Raw genomic sequence first — 19,301 nt, 5'->3', positions numbered from 1 at the left:
AACTTCATTACAGCCCTCGATGTTTTCTTAGAATGCCGCCAGAATTCCCTCCTAAACCTCAGCATGGATGTCTGCACCTGTTTGCTGCAGGCCCAATAGTGTGCATATTAATATTACTATACAGACTTCTTATTTAACAATGCACAATTATTGACTAATTATCCAGACATGATAATAAATGTCTGATTGTAAACCCTCCTTGTAGACTGTTTTCCAAAAGCAACAATCCTACCATTCCAAAATCTATAGAATTATCCAGAAATAACCACCCTTTGTGGTCAAACTGGATTGGTCACTAAGCTAACCTCTACAAAATAAAGGTTTCTGGTTACATGTCAAAGTTTCTGCAGCATGCATTTGCAGAGCACCTATATATGACAAAATTAACCATATAGACACAACATGGAGCAAATCCTGATGGCCACAATAAAAGCTGCAGTGAACAGAGGAGCAGTAATTTCAGCAAATGGTCCCATGGAATAGAAATGGGTGGTCCGTGCTACGTCTACAGCCATTTTTTGAACAAACACAGTAACAATTGTTCTGTCTCATAATGAAGACAAGACAATGAGTCATTACAACTTTGTTCTCCAGTACAATGAGTTTGCCAACTGGCAGGACAATAAACAATATTATTTAAGGTAATAAATGTGATATCACTAAGATTTATATTTACTAAATCTTAAATCAAAAATACAATGTGATTTTAAGGGGGGGAGATTTTTAAACCTGTATATGTTCATTTTATGTTAGCTATATAAAATCATACACCACTGTATAAACTCATGTATTAAATTTAAATGAGGTTAGATGAAAAAATAGTATCTAAGTTAATTCCTTAGTCTTATTGACTTTTACATGAGTTTCCAAGGTACTAATTTCAAAACTGATGAGTTTACACTTTTGCAGTGCAGACAGTTACTCTAGTATTTCCCCCTTCTTCAACTTCTGTATGTATTGTCTTCCTCATACAAAAATCTCAAAATCAGATTCTTTAAAACTATGATAGGAGTGGGGATAATTTAAATGTATGTGCAATTTTTTGTGTCTGCTCTCTATAAGTCCAAATAAGGAGAAACTTAAAACAAAAGGATATCAAAATATTTCGTCTAATTATTTCATGGGGAAAAAAAAGCTTTGCTTATCTTAGCCTCATTTAAGGAAACACGATATACAAATGGAATTAAATGAAAGCTGAAAAAAGAGAAATTGATTTCATACTATATGAATGTGATTCTCAATATTATACTCTATTTAATACAGTTAATCTAGATAATTTTTTTTGTCATTCACAGTGCCCTGTAATATTTTAGCATATTCTATAAGATCTTCTTATCTGGACCAAAAATAAGAATGTATGTACAGCATTACAGTTTAGAATCCAAGTCATGACCATTAAAACATTTTAAGTAGTATTTTAAAATTATTTTATAATTTTATCCTTCTTAAACAAGAGGTGAATGGGATATTTCTATCCCTTTCTATTAATAAAACATTCAAGGAAAAGAATCCTATATAATAAAATAGAAACATGCAAATTAACCATTCCTCTGCTACACGCAGGCCATGCCCACAAGCCATGCCCACAAGCCAATCAGGAGCAAGTATGCAAATTAACCCAACTAAGATGGCAGTGACCATGGAGCTGGAGCAAGCAGGAGGCTTGGGTTGCCTCTGGCGATGGAGGAAGCCAAGCCATCCCCCTGCCCTTGGCTCTGCTCAAGGCTACAAAGTTTCAAAAAAAAGGAGAGGCTGGGAGCTTGGGTCGCGGCGGGGGGAAGGTGTGGCCAGCCTGAAAATGGCCCTCAGCCCCTCACCCAGGCTGGCCACACCTCCATGGGGTGAGGTCCCCACTGGGGAGCTTGGCCAGCCTGCAAGCAGCCATGAGCCCCTCACCCAGGCTGGCCAGGCACCCCAGTGGGACCCCCACCCTGATCTGGGACACCCTTCAGGGAACACCAGCTGGCCCCCACCCATGCACCAGGCTTCTATCCTATATAATAAAAGGGTAATATGCAAATTGACCCTAACAGCAGAATAATTGGGAATAACTGGTCAGTATGACACACACTGACCACCAGGGGGCAGACACTCAATGCAGGATCTGCCCCCTAGTGGTCAGTGCGCTCCCACAGGGGCAGCTCTGCTCAGCCACAAGCCAGGCTGATGGCTGCCAGCACAGCGGTGGTGGCGGAAGCCTCTCCCATGTCCTCAGCAGCGCTAAGGATGTCCGACTGCAGCTTAGGCCTGCTCCACACTGGCAAGTGGACATCCCCCGAGGGGTCCCAGACTGCGATAGGGCACAGGCCAGGCTGAGCGACCACCCCCGAGTGCACAAATTTTTGTGCACTGGGCCTCTAGTCCACATATAAAACTTTATTTCTGTCATAAAAAGAAAACCTTCATTAAAAAATATCCCATTGAAAAAAATATTTTTAATTCCACATTCAAATATAAGATTATTTTTCTCTGCTATAATTTCAATAGAAATGCTGAACCCAACTTTATTTTATTTTGCTAGAATCTGCATAAATTAACATTTTTTACAATTTTTACATATACAGTACTGTGGTATTAAGTACTTTCACATTGTTATGCAGCCATCACCACCATCAATCTTCAAAATGTCTTCAACTTTCCCAAGTGAAACTACATACCCATTAAACAACAAATTCCATGGCCTGCTTCTCCAAGTTCCTGTAAACCCGCATTCTATTTTTTCTGTCTATTCATTTGGCTACTATAGTTACCTCATATACATAGATTCATACAGTATTTGTCCTTTCAAGTCTGGCTTATTACACTAAGCAAAATATCTTCAAAATTCATCTGTATTGTAGAATATGTTAAAATTGAGCCCTAAGATTTTGAGCTATTAATCTAATATAATTTTATTAAAGATAAAGATTATAGTAGACATTACTTAAATCACTCAATGAATAAACTTTACATTTGGCACAAACCTAGAAAATGGAGTTTTAGTCCACATGTTCTAAATTTTGTTCAGGTGAGCAATTCAAAATGTAAAACAAATATTCAAAGAAAATTCACTGATGCTTAAACGTGCCCATACCATAGTAATTCCTCAATAAAACCACTCACATGAATAGAAGCATAGTATACCAAAGTGCTCATTGGTGGCAACATAAATTTTAAAGAAACTATGTAACTCCTACAGAATTGTTTAAAATAATCTTGTTTAAAGAGTTTTAATTTCTTCAAACTTCATAAGGTTTTGTAAACCTGAGATTAACTTAATTGAGCAAGCTCCATCCGTCAAACATTGGTGTAGCTATTTAGGTCAACTGTTGGCATAAAAAGAGGAGGGAGGGTATTAGATATATTTATTCACAAAGTAATGCATTTGTGTTGTGTTTTATTTTCAGATGAGAATTTAAGAACAATCATTACTCTATGGTTGCACATCAAAAACTGGATAGCCCTTGAGATTTTCCTGGCAAATAGAGTGCACATAATAAATATTTGATGATTAAGTAAATAAGTAAATAAATAAACTGTAGGTATAGGTCTTTCCCCTAACTAACAACTACATAAAAACAGCTTTCCTGAAAGTAGAACAGTTGCTTGTTTATCCATAATTAAAATGTACAATAATTCTCTGACAAGATGTAACAGAGATATTGTTTAGATATCAAAAGTTACTAAAAAACCTTGTTATTCTCATTTTTTTCTTAGGCAGAATGGTGCATTCCACTGCCTATTTCTCAGTAAAGGAGACACAATAACATAATTACCACTTAAAAATGCAGAAGAGCCCTAGCCTGCTTGCTCAGTGGTTAGAACATCAGCACATAGATCGAAGGGTCCTGGGTTCAATTCTGTCCAAAGGTACCTGCCTTGGTTGCAGGCTTAATCCCTGGCCCTGGTTGGGACATGTATGGGAGGCAACTAATCAATGTGTCTCTCTCTCATGACTGTTTCTTTCTGTCTCTACCCCTCCCTTCTACTATCTCTAAAAGTCAATGGAAAAAATATCCTCGGGTGAGGATTAAAATGAAAAAATGCAAAAGAGGAAATTTTTGAAAATTGCATCCATGTAAAAAATAATACACAAAATCTCATAAAATATTAGTTCCAGCTTTTAATCTATTAGAACATAATCCTAAAATATATTTATTTAGCCCTAACCGGTTTGGCTCAGTGGATAGAGCGTCAGCCTGAAGACTGAAAGGTCCCAGGTTTGATTCTGGTCAAGGGCATGTACCTGGGTTGCGGGCACATCCCCAGTAGGAGGTGTGCAGGAGGCAGCTGATTGATGTTTCTCTCTCATCGATGTTTCTAACTCTCTGTCCCTCTCCCTTCCTCTCTGTAAAAAGAAATCAATAAAATATATTTTTAAAAATATTTACTTATAACAGGTTAATTGTATAATCCTGAGATTAGGCATATTCAACAACTGTCTTAGCCCAGGTTTCCTAGAGAATAAGACCAGAGAAAATATTTAGGTGTGCGAATTCTGTTGGGGAAGTGTGATGGCAAGGAGCAAGCAGCTGCATTGGACAGAGAGAACAAAGCAAGGGAGTAGGGAGAGAAATAATGCAATAATAAGTTGGCCAACACTATAGGCAGTTGATTCTCAATAATTTGAGAGAAACTTTTAAATGCATCCCAGGTGTTTCTTTTCCCTCACTTTTGAGTTTATACTGGCGGGCAGAGGTTTACCCTTAGTGCCTCAGGCCACTGTGCTGGCAGATAAATGTTGAGGTGGGAAGTGAGAAGCCATGGCATGGGTCAAAGCCTTTGCACAAGTTTTCTCCACAAAGGTAACCGTACTTCAGTGAGAGACAGCAGGAACTGAGTTCTGGACTTCTGCATAAGAGGAGGTAGAAACAACAGAAAAGAGAGATGATCATAAGCTGATTGACTTACTAACATGGAGGCTTAATCAGACGTGAACTATGATGGGCAATATTATGTGCCAACTTGACTGGACTAAGAGTGAACATATATTTTTGGATGTGCCTGTGAGAATGTTTTTAGAAGAGATAAGCATTTGAATGGGTAGACTTAGAAAGAAAAAAAGACCACCCTCACTAATACAGGTAGGCATCATCCAATCTGTTGAAGGGGTGAATAAGACAAAAAGGAAAGGAAGAAAAATATATGCCCTTTGCTTGCATCAGGACATCTATCTTCTGCTTGGTAATCAGCTTTTCTGGTTCTTGGGTCTCTGGAATCAGACCTGGAGATTTAGTCCATTAGTCTCTGGTTCTCAGACCTTTGGGTTTTAAGGAGCAAGTTCACCATGCTGGGTTTTCACCTGGTCCTCTACCTGACTGATGGTAGATCAGGGGAATTCTCCACAATCAGCCTCTATCATCCAGTAAGCCAGCCCTGCATAATAAACTCTATCTCTATATGTGTTCTATAGATTTAGTTTCTCTGAGGAACCTGACTGGTCCACAGACCCATCTCAGAACTAAAGTTTTCCTGTGCCTAAATATTTTTAAATTTAAACATTATACCAAATAATGCATATACCATTAAGACACAAACTTAGAAAACGTAGTAATATTGTTTTCCTCAAAGTAATTGAAATTCAAATTTCTGTAAAATCCCTTTATTAATATTCTTCTCTTTATATTTATTTCAACATAAAACATAGCATGTAAAATATAATGCAAAGATTTAAGGATATAATTACGGTAGTATTCTGAAGGTTTTAGTAAAGCTATAAAATTATTGTTATGCAAATTAAAATATAGCTTAAAAGATGGTTCATTTTTACAAATAAATTGTAGTTCAAGAAATGAAATAAACTAAGAATTCAATTGATTAAGAATATATATATATAAATGTATTTATATATACATAATTTATTGAGCTATAATTTGTATAACATACGACTTGCCCATTCAAAGAATACAATTAAATGGCTTTCAGAATAATGAAAGATGTATAAATATCACAAGAGTCAATTTGAGAACATTTCATCAGCACAAAAAGAAACTCCATACACTTTAACTGTCGCTTGTCACCTACATCCTTCTCCTCACATATAGTGTATCAAAATGGGCTATACCAAGTCCGATTACAAAATTGAGACATATCAGTTAATTGTACACATAATTAAATGTATACAGTAATGGTATATTGCTGTTTTAGTTTTGGTGCTTCCAAGGCTAACTATGAATTTGATTATAAATTCATTCTCTTTCCTGATCCCACAATTTTTGGCCAAAAAAGTAATATGCTCAGTTTGGATTTCCATATCTCTGTGGAACTCTATGCAGTGCAAAATTAAGCACACAACTATTTTTAATGTGGTTTTTTCATTTTCTTGATCTTGTTTTTGTTCTCATTCTCATCTCATATCTCACTCTTACTCTCTGCACTCCTCACCCCCTTCTGCCTCTTTATCTTACTCTTTCTTCTTCCACAGAAATGTTTCATCCATAGAAATTTACATCCTAAAAATCTCAAGGATTCAAATACTATTACATAATTTTTATCTATTGGTGTCTAATTATACAAAGATAAATTTGACTAGAAATAAATCATCCAAGGAAAAATCTGCTCGATGATATCTTTGTCAAATCAATATCCAACATTTCCACAATGGGAGTGTCATCCCTTTGTGCCCTAGGGAAATTCATCCTATTCAGTAACCACTCTAGTTGTTTCTTATGCTATCGTTGAAATGTTTCTCATCAATTTCCATTGACTATTTCTTATTCTAATCAGAAATACACATGATAAATATAAACCCTTTCATATTTTAGCTATATGAAGGTTACAATTATTTGGCTTTTCAAGTTTTCTTTATAAAGTTAGATATACTCACCACCTCCCGTTATTCTCATGATGTAGTCTTGAGAGATCGCTATCTCCCTAAACCTATTGTCTATATTCTGAAACTTTTCATGTTCTTATTAAACTATGACATCCAATTTTTATAATACATGTATTATACAGATTATCTGATGATCTTGTTTTTATGTTTTGTTTTTTGTCCCCCATCCTTCCCCACCCCCCAAAATCAATAATTTCCCTCAGGAAACATCTTTTGAGGTAGTAATTCTGGCCCACAGTTATATTTACTGAACTTACAGTCAACTAAACTTCTGAGTGTCTTTTAAAATCTGAAGGGGGAAAAACTTCCAGCCCATCATTCCCCATAGTATAAAATTTACTTTTAGCTCAAAGTTCTTCATACACTGTTCTCTCATATTCTCATCCTTGCCCTTCCACTCCTGGCCTCACTCTCTCCCTCATATTACAAAAATTAGTTATTCATGTCTGTGTCCAAGAAGCTGATAAATCTTCAGAAGCTGATAAATCTTTTTAGAAATCTTTAGAATATAAACTATAAATAAGCAGTAATTTGTTCCCAACTGAAAATGACTTTATGAAAATGGTTGCTTAATCAAAACTGCAATGATATACCACTTTACACCTGTTAGAGTGGCGGCCATTATCAACAACATAACAACACAAGCAATAACAAGTGTTGGAGAGGTTATGGAAAAAAGGGAACCCTCATTCGCTGCTAGTGGGAATGTAGACTGTACATACACTATGGAAAGCAGTCTGGCGATTTCTCAAAAAATTAAGAATAGAGCAACCATATGCCCCAGCAACCCCACTCCTGGGTATATACCCAAAAAACTCAAAATCATGTATTCACAAAGATATATGCCCCCCTATGTTCATTGCAGCATTATTCACAGTGGCCAAGAAGTCGAAACAATCAAAGTGTCCTGTGATAGAGGACTGGATAAAGAAGATGTGCTTCATATACATAGAATACTGCTCAGCATAAGAAAGGGTGAAATAGCATCATTTGCAACAACAAGGATGGACCTTGAGAACATTATGCTAAGTGAAATAGGTCAGACAGAAAAAGCTAAGAACCATATGATTTCACTCATACGTGAGATGTAATACTTAAACTCATGAACAAAAATAGCAGAGTGGTGGTTGTCAGAGGGGAGAGGATGGGCGAGAAAAGGGTCCTAATATGAGATTACAGAAGAAGATTTGACTTTGGCTGGTGGGCACACCGTGCAACATACAGATCTTGTAACATAGAAACCCACACATGAAACCTATATGTTCATGTTGACCAATGTCACCCCAATCAGCTTAATAAATCAAATGGAAAAAAAAAAAGGTTGATTTTCCAACAGTGAAGATAAATAATTATAAAATTTGTACATAATAATTTAGAAGTCACAAATAAAATTTTATTTTAGGTACCTCAAATTTGTCTCATCACCCCACTAATTATTCCTTATTTTTAATTCATTATGTACCTTTTATCTTATTTCTCTTTTAAATTTGACTTTCCACTATTGCCCTCCTCATTTCCCTTTCATATTTGTGTTCCTCCTTGTACTTATTTTAACCACAGAGAATGTGCACATTTATTACTTAAGTGAAGAAATAAGAATAATCAACCCAGGTTTTCCATGTTTCCCCCACATATATTCTCTTTCACTGCATTCTACCAAACGTTGTTATTGGCATATTCTGACCTATAAACACTCTCCTATACAGCTAGTTAAAACACACACACACACCTAATCTGAAATAACACTACTATGTAAATAACATGTTTTATTTCTTCCAGACGTACTTTTTTTTTTTTTCACGTTGCAGTGAGAAACATTTATTGAGAATGACTCATTACAGACAAAATAGATTTATGTATAAAATCTCCGCAATGCAAAAGATCCCCTTTGTCCCCACGTGGCTGGAGTGGACAGAGCCACCTGTCCACGTGGCTCAGGGGCTGTGCTGGGACCCAGCTGTGGACAGGGGGTCGGTCTGTAGGCAGACGGGGCTCTTCTTGGCCCATCTCCATCTTCATGATTTCTCATTGCACAGTGGCGCGTAGTTCACATCCCCGCCCTGTTCCCCCCTCCCCCCCCGTGACCCTCCCCGGGCAGATGGCCGCTCAGGGACAGGCAGCTCTCCTGCCATCCTCCCAGACAGGTGACCTGCCTGTGGTCCCCCAAGACGCCATCCTCCACGCCCAGGGACAGAGCACTTTTAAGTGTCACACGATGGACGGAGGCGCTGTGCCCACCCTCACAGAGGCTGCTCTCCCGCCAGCCGCCCTGACAGCTGCCCTGCCCATTTCCCATGATGCATCTGTCCTCGCCAGTCTCCCCAGCCCCTCCTGAGGACGCCCACCCCACGCTGCCACACGTGGGCTCCTGGGCATGGAGCCAGGCTCCCCAGGATCCCGGGCCACGCAGCGTTAAGGCAACAGAGACCAGTCTGAAGACCACACTAGCTGCACCCCAGGGTGGCACCTCCCTCTCGGCCAAGGCCACGGCTGGTGCTGAGACGCTGGTGAGCCTGCCAGCCCTTCTAGCGGGCCCACCCAGCCCCGCCAGCCGCCAGTGGGGAGGGACAGCTGGCGGGTGGGGCAGATGCTGAGGGTGGTTTGCCTTGGGGAGGGGGAGCAGCCTTGGGCACAGACACAGGGGTGCAGAACGGGGCTGTAGGCACCCCTGCCCCCTCGCCAGAGGCAGCCCCTGCGGGCAGGATCCACTTCCCTTATTTCTTAGGTGCAGGCCTGGGTGGGGACCCAGCTCACCGTCAGTGTCCCGGGCAAACTCCCCGACCCAGGGGTTCTGCCTGCAGGTGAGGGCCTGGCATGGGCCCCACGGGGCCTCCTCTCTGAGGAGGGACCTGAACTGGCGCGTCTGCCCGTGAAGAGGTGTCCGTGTTCCAAGTACCTGCAGTCTCACTATTAGCGTCTTGGGGTGAATCTCACCCCAGAAGTGAAAACTTAAATCTCAAATAACCCACCTCCCTCCCCCCAAAAAAAGAAAGAAAAGGCCACAGTTCTAGCCCGTGCCCACGCCGCGCTGTGACCTGGGCGGGCACCGCTTCTCACCCAGACAGGAGACCCAATATTCTGTGCCAAAGGTCGTGGCGTGAACACCAGGGTGGGGGGAGGCCGCAGCCTGTCCTGGCGCCCAGCACCCAGCCCTGCGAGACTTGGGGCTCCCCGTTCTCAAAGGACAGCCCGCTGCTGGGACGCAGGCCAGTGGCAGGAGCCTGCCCACACCCCTAGAGCTTGGGCACCTGGAGGGCTGGGGGCGGGGGGGGGGGGGGCAGAGTCTGTTCTGCCCAAGGCCCAGCCCTCCCAGGGGCCACCAGCCATGGGGACTGGGCTCCGCAGCACCCCCAGGGAGAAGAGGGGACAGCTCCCAGCGAGGCCGGGTCAGCCAATCTCCACACACACACACACACACACACACACACACACACACACACACACACACGCTGTCCTGACAAGCAACCTCTCTCCCCGGGCTGGGTCCCCAGGTCTGAGGGGGGACCGGCCAGGCCGCTCCCCCAGCCGGGGTTGGCTTGAGGCAGTACGGGCGCCCTCGGAGCTGGGTGCCCCTGAGCAGTCGGAGTCAGATTGGGGTCCTGGGGGGCTCTGCTCAGCTCTGGGGGTGTCTCCAGCACCCAGCGGGTGTGCGGGCTGAGTGGCATGATGGCACTCACCACTGGTGGGTGATGAGTCAGGTGTGCTGCGACCTCCCAGAATTCCCTGGGGCTTTGTCCCATGGGCTGAGGCCCTCGCTCTGTCTCCGAGCCCCAGCAGCCTGGGCTGGGCCGGGCCTCCTGAGTGGGCCCGGCTCCGCTGTCAGCTGTCCACGTAGACAAAGAGGATGTCCTCGTCCGTGCCGTAGCTGGTCCTGGCCTCCTCGAAGTTACTGACGCTGATGCTGCACATTCGGTCGGCGAAGGCCGGGTTGTTGTAGAAGATGGAGCCCGTGGCCCGGCTGTAGCCGCGCAGCACGATGAAGTGGCCCTGGTAGTCGGGGGTGCGGCAGAAGCAGCGGTGGCCGCGGGGGGCGAAGCAGCAGTACTTGGCGGGGCTGGAGCAGAGCTCGCAGTGCAGCACCCCCGAGTTCACCAGCACGATGGCCACGTGGCCCTGCGCCAGGTGCGCCTGGATGTCCTGGATGCTCACGGAGCATTTCTCCACCAGCACCTTGCAGGCCTGGGCCTGTGCGAACAGCTCGTTGACGCGGGTCTCCTCGGTGTCGAAGTGCTTCCTGTAGAAGGACTGGTTTTTGTAGCCCTTGTCCACCCCCAGGGTCTGGGTGCAGAAGCGGTGCCGCACCCCGAAGTGGCGCATCAGGTAGGCCAGGTCAATGGTCCAGATGCTGCGGGTCAGCCGCAGCTCCTGCAGGGCCCCCTCGAACCCGCCGTCGTCCAGGTGGCCCAGGTACCGCAGCACCATCCTGGAGCAGGCCAGGCCACAGTCCCAGTGGTAGAGCTGCTGGATGATGGGCACGGGCAGCTGCACAAAGTCCCCGGGCTCCAGCGACGGCCCCGCTGCCTCCGCCTCTGTTCTCATGACCCTGGCGCGGGGCGCCCATGGCCCCGGCCTGGCGCCGGCTGCAGCTTCGGCTTTGGCTGGGGCGGGAGCGGGGCCGGAGTGTGTCGGGTTCCTCCTCCTCCTCCTCAGCCGCCACCGCCGCCCCCAGACGTACTTTTAAAATGGACTTTTGCCCTGGTTGATGTGGCTCAGTTGGCTGAGCTCCCATGTAAGGAAACCATGACAGTTAAATTCCAGGTCAGGGCACAGACTCAGGTTTCTGCTTTGATACCCATTTGGGGTGTTTACTTACTGGAGGCAACCAATTGATGAGTCTTTCTCTCTTTCTCAGTCTCCCTTGCTCTGTCTCTCTAAAATCAATAAAAACATTTTAAAAATGAATTTTCAGTCTGGCTGGGGTGGCTCAGTGGTTGAGTGTTGACCCATAAACGAGGAGGTCACTGGTTCAATTCCTGGTCAGGGCACATGCCCCTGGTTGTAGGCTCGATCCCCATTAGGGTGCTTGCAGGAAGCAGCCAATCAGTGATTCTTTCTCATCATTGATGTTTCTGTTTCTCTCTCCCTCTCCTTTCCAGTCTGAAATCAATGAAAATATATACTTAAAAAAAATGAATTTTCTTTCTTTTTATCAACTGAATAGTCTCTTATTTAGATTTGTCATTTCTCATATTCCATGATATTTTCTTAAAATCTGCATTTGATTGCAGCTAAAAACTTACAAGTAATGTATTTTTTCATTCTAACCTCTCATAAAGGGCAAAAGTTATATAATCACATCAATTAACTAAATATTCAAGATATTTTAACTAATGTAATAGTATATGGAAATTATAACAAATGTGGTGGTTATGAGGACCATATTACCATTATTAATTCCATAATTATTTCCATAGTTGGAGGAATTAATAACTATTTTGACATTATTTTAAAGTTTAATTTTTATTTAATGAAGATGGAAATTAGTAGATATTTTATGTGAAAAAAATTATAGTTAATATAGAAAACATTATAGTTAAAAATAAGTTTTCTTTCTTTTTTTAGTTCATCTTAGTATATGAATAATTTAAGTCATTTTTTATTTATGTGAATAAAAATGGAATACTTAATCTGTTAAAATTCTAGTTAATGTAGGTATAAGTTACAAAGCATTTTTTTTATTTTCCAATAATTTCTTTTGTGTTATAATTGCAGTGTTCTATTTTCTTTGTAGGTTTCATTCCTTTAAACATTTGTGTACTGTATAGTAATTTTTAAAACAAGAAAAGCTTAAAAACAAATTAAGAATATTATATTCTTTACTTTTCATTAATGCATTTAGCAAATATTTATTGAACTCACTTTTATGAGCCTATAACTAAGAATACAACATAGCTTGACAGTCTGTTAGCTCAATGAGCTAGCAATCTCTTTTGGTTAAAAAGCAAATAACTGCAAGAAATATTGTGTTATTTCTACCTTCAAGTTTCCTGGCAACAGTCCTGACTTATGCCAGTTCCCTACTGTTCATATGATTAGCACCCCTTTCACACTCATAGGTTTACGGTTATGTAGGGTCAGTTGTATGTTGCCCCTAGGTAATCCACTCCAATGCTCAAATCAAGGAGCCTAAATCGGGTAATCAATCCACAGTTAAATAAATACTAGTCCACAGTTCAAGTGTCATGTCAGTTGTTTTGAATTATCTCATTTTCCCAGATGCCTCACATCCCACAAATACATGACCAAGTAAACAGGTTTTTTATTATATATTTTTACCTTAGATTTTTCAGACAGTGCAGCTTTTCCTATAATTACATTGAACTCAGATACTGAATAATTATTTTGCATTGAACAATTAAAGAAAGAGGTATAACCTTCTCAACATGAGTTCTTTTTCACTATTCAGAGATTCCTGTGCTTCTCTCCCGAACCCACCCCCCGGGAATATGAATCCTTTTAATAATATTGTTATTCTAGATTAAGCAAAACTCTCTAATAAATGTTGTGCACTATGCATTGGAAATTGTGTTTATCATTACTGTTGTCATTGTTATTTATTTGGAAACTGAGATCATTCTATGTGGACTCTTTTCACTGTTTACTATAACTAATGGCAATATTTGTAATCTTGAGAAGGATAAGTAATATCCGGAACTGCTAGTTTCCCCCTATAAATGAAGATATTCTCAACTTAACTGAAAGGTTTCTATAATGGATAAAAATGTAATATAGATAACAAAATGCTGATATTTAATACAGAATAAGAATTATTCGTTATTTTTAACATTAGAATGATCATGAATGACCTATTAGTTATTTATATTGTTATCATTATCTAAATAGTATTCAAATGTGCTCTGTCAAAAAGGGTACTTATCACTTAGTAAACATATTTGTTCATTCCCAAAGATTAACTAAACAAGGCACTAATACAAGTTCAATTGTTTACTATCAGTGCTCAAAAGTACTTGCTCTATTAAGGTGGACTATATGTTCTACATGTGTGTAACAGAAATAATATTTTCCTGACATAGTTGGAGTTTATTTTTGAAGTTTTTAATTAAAAAACCCATATAAAAGCACAATGTAAATTACACAATACTCACTAATTAATGTCATCTTTATAATAAAGAAACTGCTTTCTGAAGATAAAAGTGGTAAATGTAAGAGAATCAAAATTTTCTTAGACTAGCTTTCATTGCAGGAACTCAAAAAATGAGGTTATTTATTCATAGAGATAAAAGTAATTGCTTCTTTTTAACTCTAAGGAAATTATCACACAAAACACATCAATTGAAGTGATGGGTTATAAGAAAGTAAAACTAGCTTTAATTAGACTTAAGTTGAAAATCATGTTGAGACAGTTGAAGCAGTAGTCAAATAGTGTTTTTTTATAGTTTATTTCTTTCTTTTTAAAAATTGTTTTATTGCTTAAAGTATTACAAAGAGTATTGTATATGTCTCCTTCTTTTTTCTCCTCTTTACCTTCCCCTAACCTCCCATACCCCACAGTGTCTTGTGTCCTTTGGTTATGCTTATGTGCATGCATACAAGTCCTTCGGTTGATCTCTAATAGTGTTTTATCATGAGCTGTATGTATTCTTTTACTTATTCCCTCAAATAAAATAAACATTAATAACGACATTATTTAGATAACTAGAGGCCAGTGCACAAAACTCGTGCACTGGAAGGGGGTGTCCCTCAGCTCAGCCTGCACCCTCTCCAATCTGAAACCCCTTGGGGGATGTCTGACTGCCAGTTTAGGCCCGATCCCTCAGAATCCGGGACTACTGGCTCCCTACTGCTCGCCTGCCTGCCAGCCTGATCACCCCTTAATCAATCCCCTATCAGCCTGATCAACACCTAACTGCTCCCCTGCCAGCCTGGTTGCCCCCAACTGCCCTCCCCTGACAGCCCAATTGCCCCCAACTACCCTCCCCTGCTGGCCTGGTTGCCCCTAACTACTCTCCCCTGCTGGCATGGTTGCCCTTAACTGTCCTCCCCTGCAGGCCTGCCCCCACCCCCAACTTCCCTCTCTCCCCTTCAGGCCCTGTCGTCCCCAAATGCCCTCCCTTGCCAGCCATCTTGTGACCACATGGGTTGGCCATCTTGTGTGAGGGTGTGATGGTCAATTTGCATATTACCTCTTTATTATATAGGATTCTGTTCTGTCCAGTGAAATCACAAATAAGTGAAATAACCATATGATTAGAATATTGCACTTTATCAAATGGAGCATATTTAATAGTCATGTCTACGCATGCTACTGATCATACAATACTCTAGTTTTATAATCACTTAGGTATATTCAGAATTTTTATGCTATTGATTTATGTGTTAATGGGCAAAATAAATGATTAATAGTTTTCAATACCACTTCTAAAACTCTTAAAATAAATAATGTTATTATTACAAAAAATGCAAAAGAAAGTTCACAGTCATTCAAAAGAGTTCAAGATATTTTGTCAATATTTTGACTATCTTTTCCTAAGAATCCAGTGACTGTAATATATATAATAAAATCCATAAGTGGGAGTCAATAAATGATGAGTCTTGTCACCCATCAATTGACCAAAATCATACCAATAAGAGAGATAAAAATAATAAACAAGCACCAATATACTTACCTCTCATTTAACCCATACACTTGGTGAATAATTCTTGACATTTATTTAACAAATGTGTGTTGCTACAAATATTTCTAATACATCAATTATTCTTAAAATATTTCATTCTAATAAATTATATGTAAGAGACTGTTACAACAAATATGTTCTATATAATTTTATAAGATTACTCTATAGGGTGGGGATTGGGGCAGGCTAGAAGAGGTCAATGGAAGGAAAAAGGGGACATATGTAGTACTTTCAACAATAAAGATTTTAAAAAAACAAAGAATCAAAGGGTGGGTAAAAAAAGATTAATCTAAACTGATTTCTTAATTTATATATACTAGGGGCCTGGTGCACGAAATTCGTGCACTGGGTGTGGGGCGGGGGGGGGGGTGTCCCTCAGCCCAGCCTGCCCCCTCTCACATACTGGGAGCCCTCAGGCATTGACCGCCATCACCCTCCAATCGCAGGATCGGCCCCTTGCCCAGGCCTGACGCCTCTGGCTGAGGGGTCCGGCCCGGGCAGCGGGGACCCGCAGCTGCAGCGGCCCCGCGATCGTGGGCTTCGCTTTAGGCCCAGGCAAGGGACCCCTAGCTCCCGGGACTGCCAGCTTCAACCATGTCCAGCTCCCATCGCTGGCTCCACCCCTAATTCCTGCTATCACTGGCCAGGGCGGAAAAGGCACCTGATTCTCTGATCATGGCTGGGGGGCAGGGCAAAGGCGGCCCCAGGGCCACCTTTGCCCTGCCCCCCAGCTCTTAGCTCCCCCCTGGGTTCCCGATCACTGTCAGTGGCAGGGGGCTTCTTCCTGCTTTCCCTTTCGCCTCCCTGCATTGTGCCTACATATGCAAATTAACCGCCATCTTGTTGGCAGTTAACTGCCAATCTTAGTTGGCAGTTAATTTGCATATAGCCCTGATTAGCCAATGAAAAGGGTAGCTCGTACGCCAATTACCATTTTTCTCTTTTATTAGTGTTGATTCTAATGATGGTATATGGTCTACAGTCTGTATTAACCTTGTATAATTTCTATGGATATGTACAGGTGTAAAATTATGTAAATTAAAGTCAAAAAGTGAAAAAAGATGCAACTTATTTGCTAAAGAAAGCAATTAAATTTTTTATTTCTGTTTTCACAAACAGATCTTAACTTTGGTTCTACGCAATTATATTTTGTTCCATCTCAGGATTCCAAAAGACTGAAAGAAACCTGAAGACATTTTTAAATCGAAGGCACCTAACACTTTATCTCTCACCACAAGAGCTAAGCTTAGGTGAAACAATCTTAGGAGACTCAATTAGAATAAAATATTACCTCTGAGAAATCACTTTGAAATTCTATGTTCATATAACTGAGGAAAATGATCAGAACACTTCAAAATCTATAAGAAATCCATATTTTCTATTAAATTGTATTTCTGGGAAATAAAGCTTTCAAAATAGTGAAAAGGAACATATACAGATATGATATCTCCATTTCCTCTCAGAAACTTGTTATCCTTCCTTACACTGTCTAGGAATCTGATAATCAAATAATTTTTAATAGAAGACACTTAAGCTGACCATATCCTTTTTATTGAGAACTATTTAGTCATATCTAGCTTGCGGGGGGGGGGGGGGGGGAAGGTGGGGGGAATGAGGCAAATGCACCAAAATTTCTACATAGAGATTGAAAATCAAAGCTTCAGATAGTAAAATCTTATATTGTTAATAGTTATTAAGTAGTACATAATTAGATGAATAAATAATATTTTTATGTTTTAATTTAGGCCAGGCAATGCACATGCATTTTCTCATTTAATCCTCACAGTAACTATATAGTGTGTTATTGTCACTGAAATTTCCCATGAAGGGAACCAATGTTAGCATTAACAGTGTGAGAACTCAACTTTTTGAGCCTATAATCACATGTTTGGAAGTTCTGATATGTAGCAGCTAAAAGAAGGTAGGATAATATATTTAGGTTAGGATTTATCATTTCTGTATATATCACCAAGATATCTATTGTAACTGCCTTGGTATTCTAAGAAGTTCCAACAGTTTAAGACATAAGGGGTCAAAATACTGGGATAAGAAATTGATACTGAAATCAAATGTGAGACAATAGTAAATAGTTGTAACACATAAATAGAACAGATGGGGAAGATTTTGTTGTTTATTTGTTTTTTCTTTCTCTTTTTTTTTATAATCTGACTGGAATAAGGTTGGAGACAGGCAGTTTAAGTCTGGACTAAAAATAGAATAATTCATATAAATATTTAGAGATTATTAGAAAACTAATACACCAACTTAATTATAATAATATATAAAAACTAGAGGTCTGGTGTACAAAATTCGTGAATGGCGGGGTGTCCCTCAGCCAGGTTTGCACCCTCTCACAATCCAGGATCCCTCGGGGGATGTCCGACTTCCAGTTTAGGCCCGATCCCACCACCGTGGCTTTGTCTGGAAGAACGTCTGGTCTATCCTATCTAATTAGCATATTACCCTTTCATTAGTATAGATTTTGCTTCTACATAGGTCCTTTACTTCCCCCCTCCTTTGTGTTATTCTTGTCATATAAATTATGTTTTTATACATTGTGTACCCATCAAAAATATTTATACTTGTTTCATGCCGTTGCCATTTTAATCAAATACAAAAAACAGATGTTTAGTGATGTCTCATAGTACTCTTTGTTTCTTCATGTGGAGTCCACTTACTGTCTAAACTTATTTATTCTCAGCGTGAAGAACTCCTTTTAGTATTACTTATGGAAGAGTTCAGTTAGTGACATCAGAGTTATTGCTTATCTATGAACAGCAAATAAAAGCTTGACTATAACTTTACATTTGGATTGTTGTCTTAATTGACTATCTTAATGCTTGCTTTAAAATGGTTTGTCAAATCTAGTCCCTCTTCCTGAAATAGATTTAGTCAAGATTGGAGTTTTGGGTTCTATTGTAATCTTCAAGGAGTCAGAAATTGGTATAGTTATGCCTGGTACAACTAATTTAATTTAAAAAGTTATGCTCAGTAAAAGTTTATTTTATGGTTTGCAGCAAAATTTCTATAGTCCATAGAAAACACAGTTTATTTTTCTCTCTTTTTTCCTAAACAACAAAATACCTATCATGAAAATCTTATCATTTTACGTACTTAGTATCTGAATAAGTTTTCTAATTCATTAATTATAAGAGATAGATACTTGGAAAGTTTTGAGAATTCATATAATCCTTAATATAGACTCTGAATATCTGCCTTTTTCACTCCTTTTTTTTCTGCCTCTGAAGTCTGCATTAATAAAACATGTTCATAGAGTTATCAAATCTCTAATCAAACCATTCCTCTCTAGTCATTGTGACTATACTATCAGACCATTCACAAGGTTCCTTTATCATATAGTATTGATATGATTCTCTGGTGTCTTTTTGAGTGATAAAGTCACAGATGTTTTAATGAAGTGAAACCAAGTGGAAGGGAGATAGCAGTTAATATTTTCTTCATCTTTTCCAGAGAAAAATTATGATGAATTGCATAGAGTAAGTTTCTCTCAAAATTAGAATTGATCTCCACAAGACATATCATTCCCTCAAAACCACCTTCATGGGCTCTTGACCTATGACCAGATTTAGGTTCAATATTACCTCATGAGAAAAAATAGGTTTCACTCCATCTTCATTTGAGTTCACAGAATATCCTCATTGCAAAGCTCAGGGTTTCACTTTTTTAAAATAATACCATCCTAATTTTCACATAATAAATTTTTTGAGGTTCGTACCTCAACGAACATTGTAATTCTACAAGCAGCATGACTATAATTTGTGTATAATAGTCATCAAACTTGACTTTGATCTATAATCTACACTAATAAAAGAGAAAGATGCAAATTGGCC

The 19,301-nt window shown here is 40.0% G+C and overlaps 1 protein-coding gene across 3 annotated transcripts; it reads right to left on the bottom strand.

The window, feature by feature from the left end:
* Window positions 1-8,616: 8,616 nt before the first annotated feature.
* Window positions 8,617-11,476, bottom strand: LOC132228417 (protein GUCD1-like). Of its 3 annotated transcripts, none has more exons than XM_059684788.1 (2): window positions 10,241-11,476; window positions 8,617-10,210 (listed from the first exon to the last, which is right to left on the bottom strand). In XM_059684788.1, exon 1 carries the CDS (start codon window positions 11,351-11,353, stop codon window positions 10,634-10,636), a length of 720 nt encoding a protein of 239 aa, XP_059540771.1. In that variant the 5' UTR covers window positions 11,354-11,476; the 3' UTR covers window positions 8,617-10,210; window positions 10,241-10,633. The 3 variants fall into 3 exon arrangements, with proteins under 3 accessions (XP_059540771.1, XP_059540772.1, XP_059540769.1); XM_059684789.1 differs by having other exon boundaries at window positions 10,245-11,476; XM_059684786.1 differs by having other exon boundaries at window positions 10,249-11,476.
* Window positions 11,477-19,301: the final 7,825 nt, after the last annotated feature.

Source organism: Myotis daubentonii, chromosome 2 (assembly GCF_963259705.1).
Source record: "Myotis daubentonii chromosome 2, mMyoDau2.1, whole genome shotgun sequence".
Classification (NCBI taxonomy): Eukaryota; Metazoa; Chordata; class Mammalia; order Chiroptera; family Vespertilionidae; genus Myotis; species Myotis daubentonii.
This window is presented reverse-complemented; position numbering and strand designations above follow the sequence as displayed.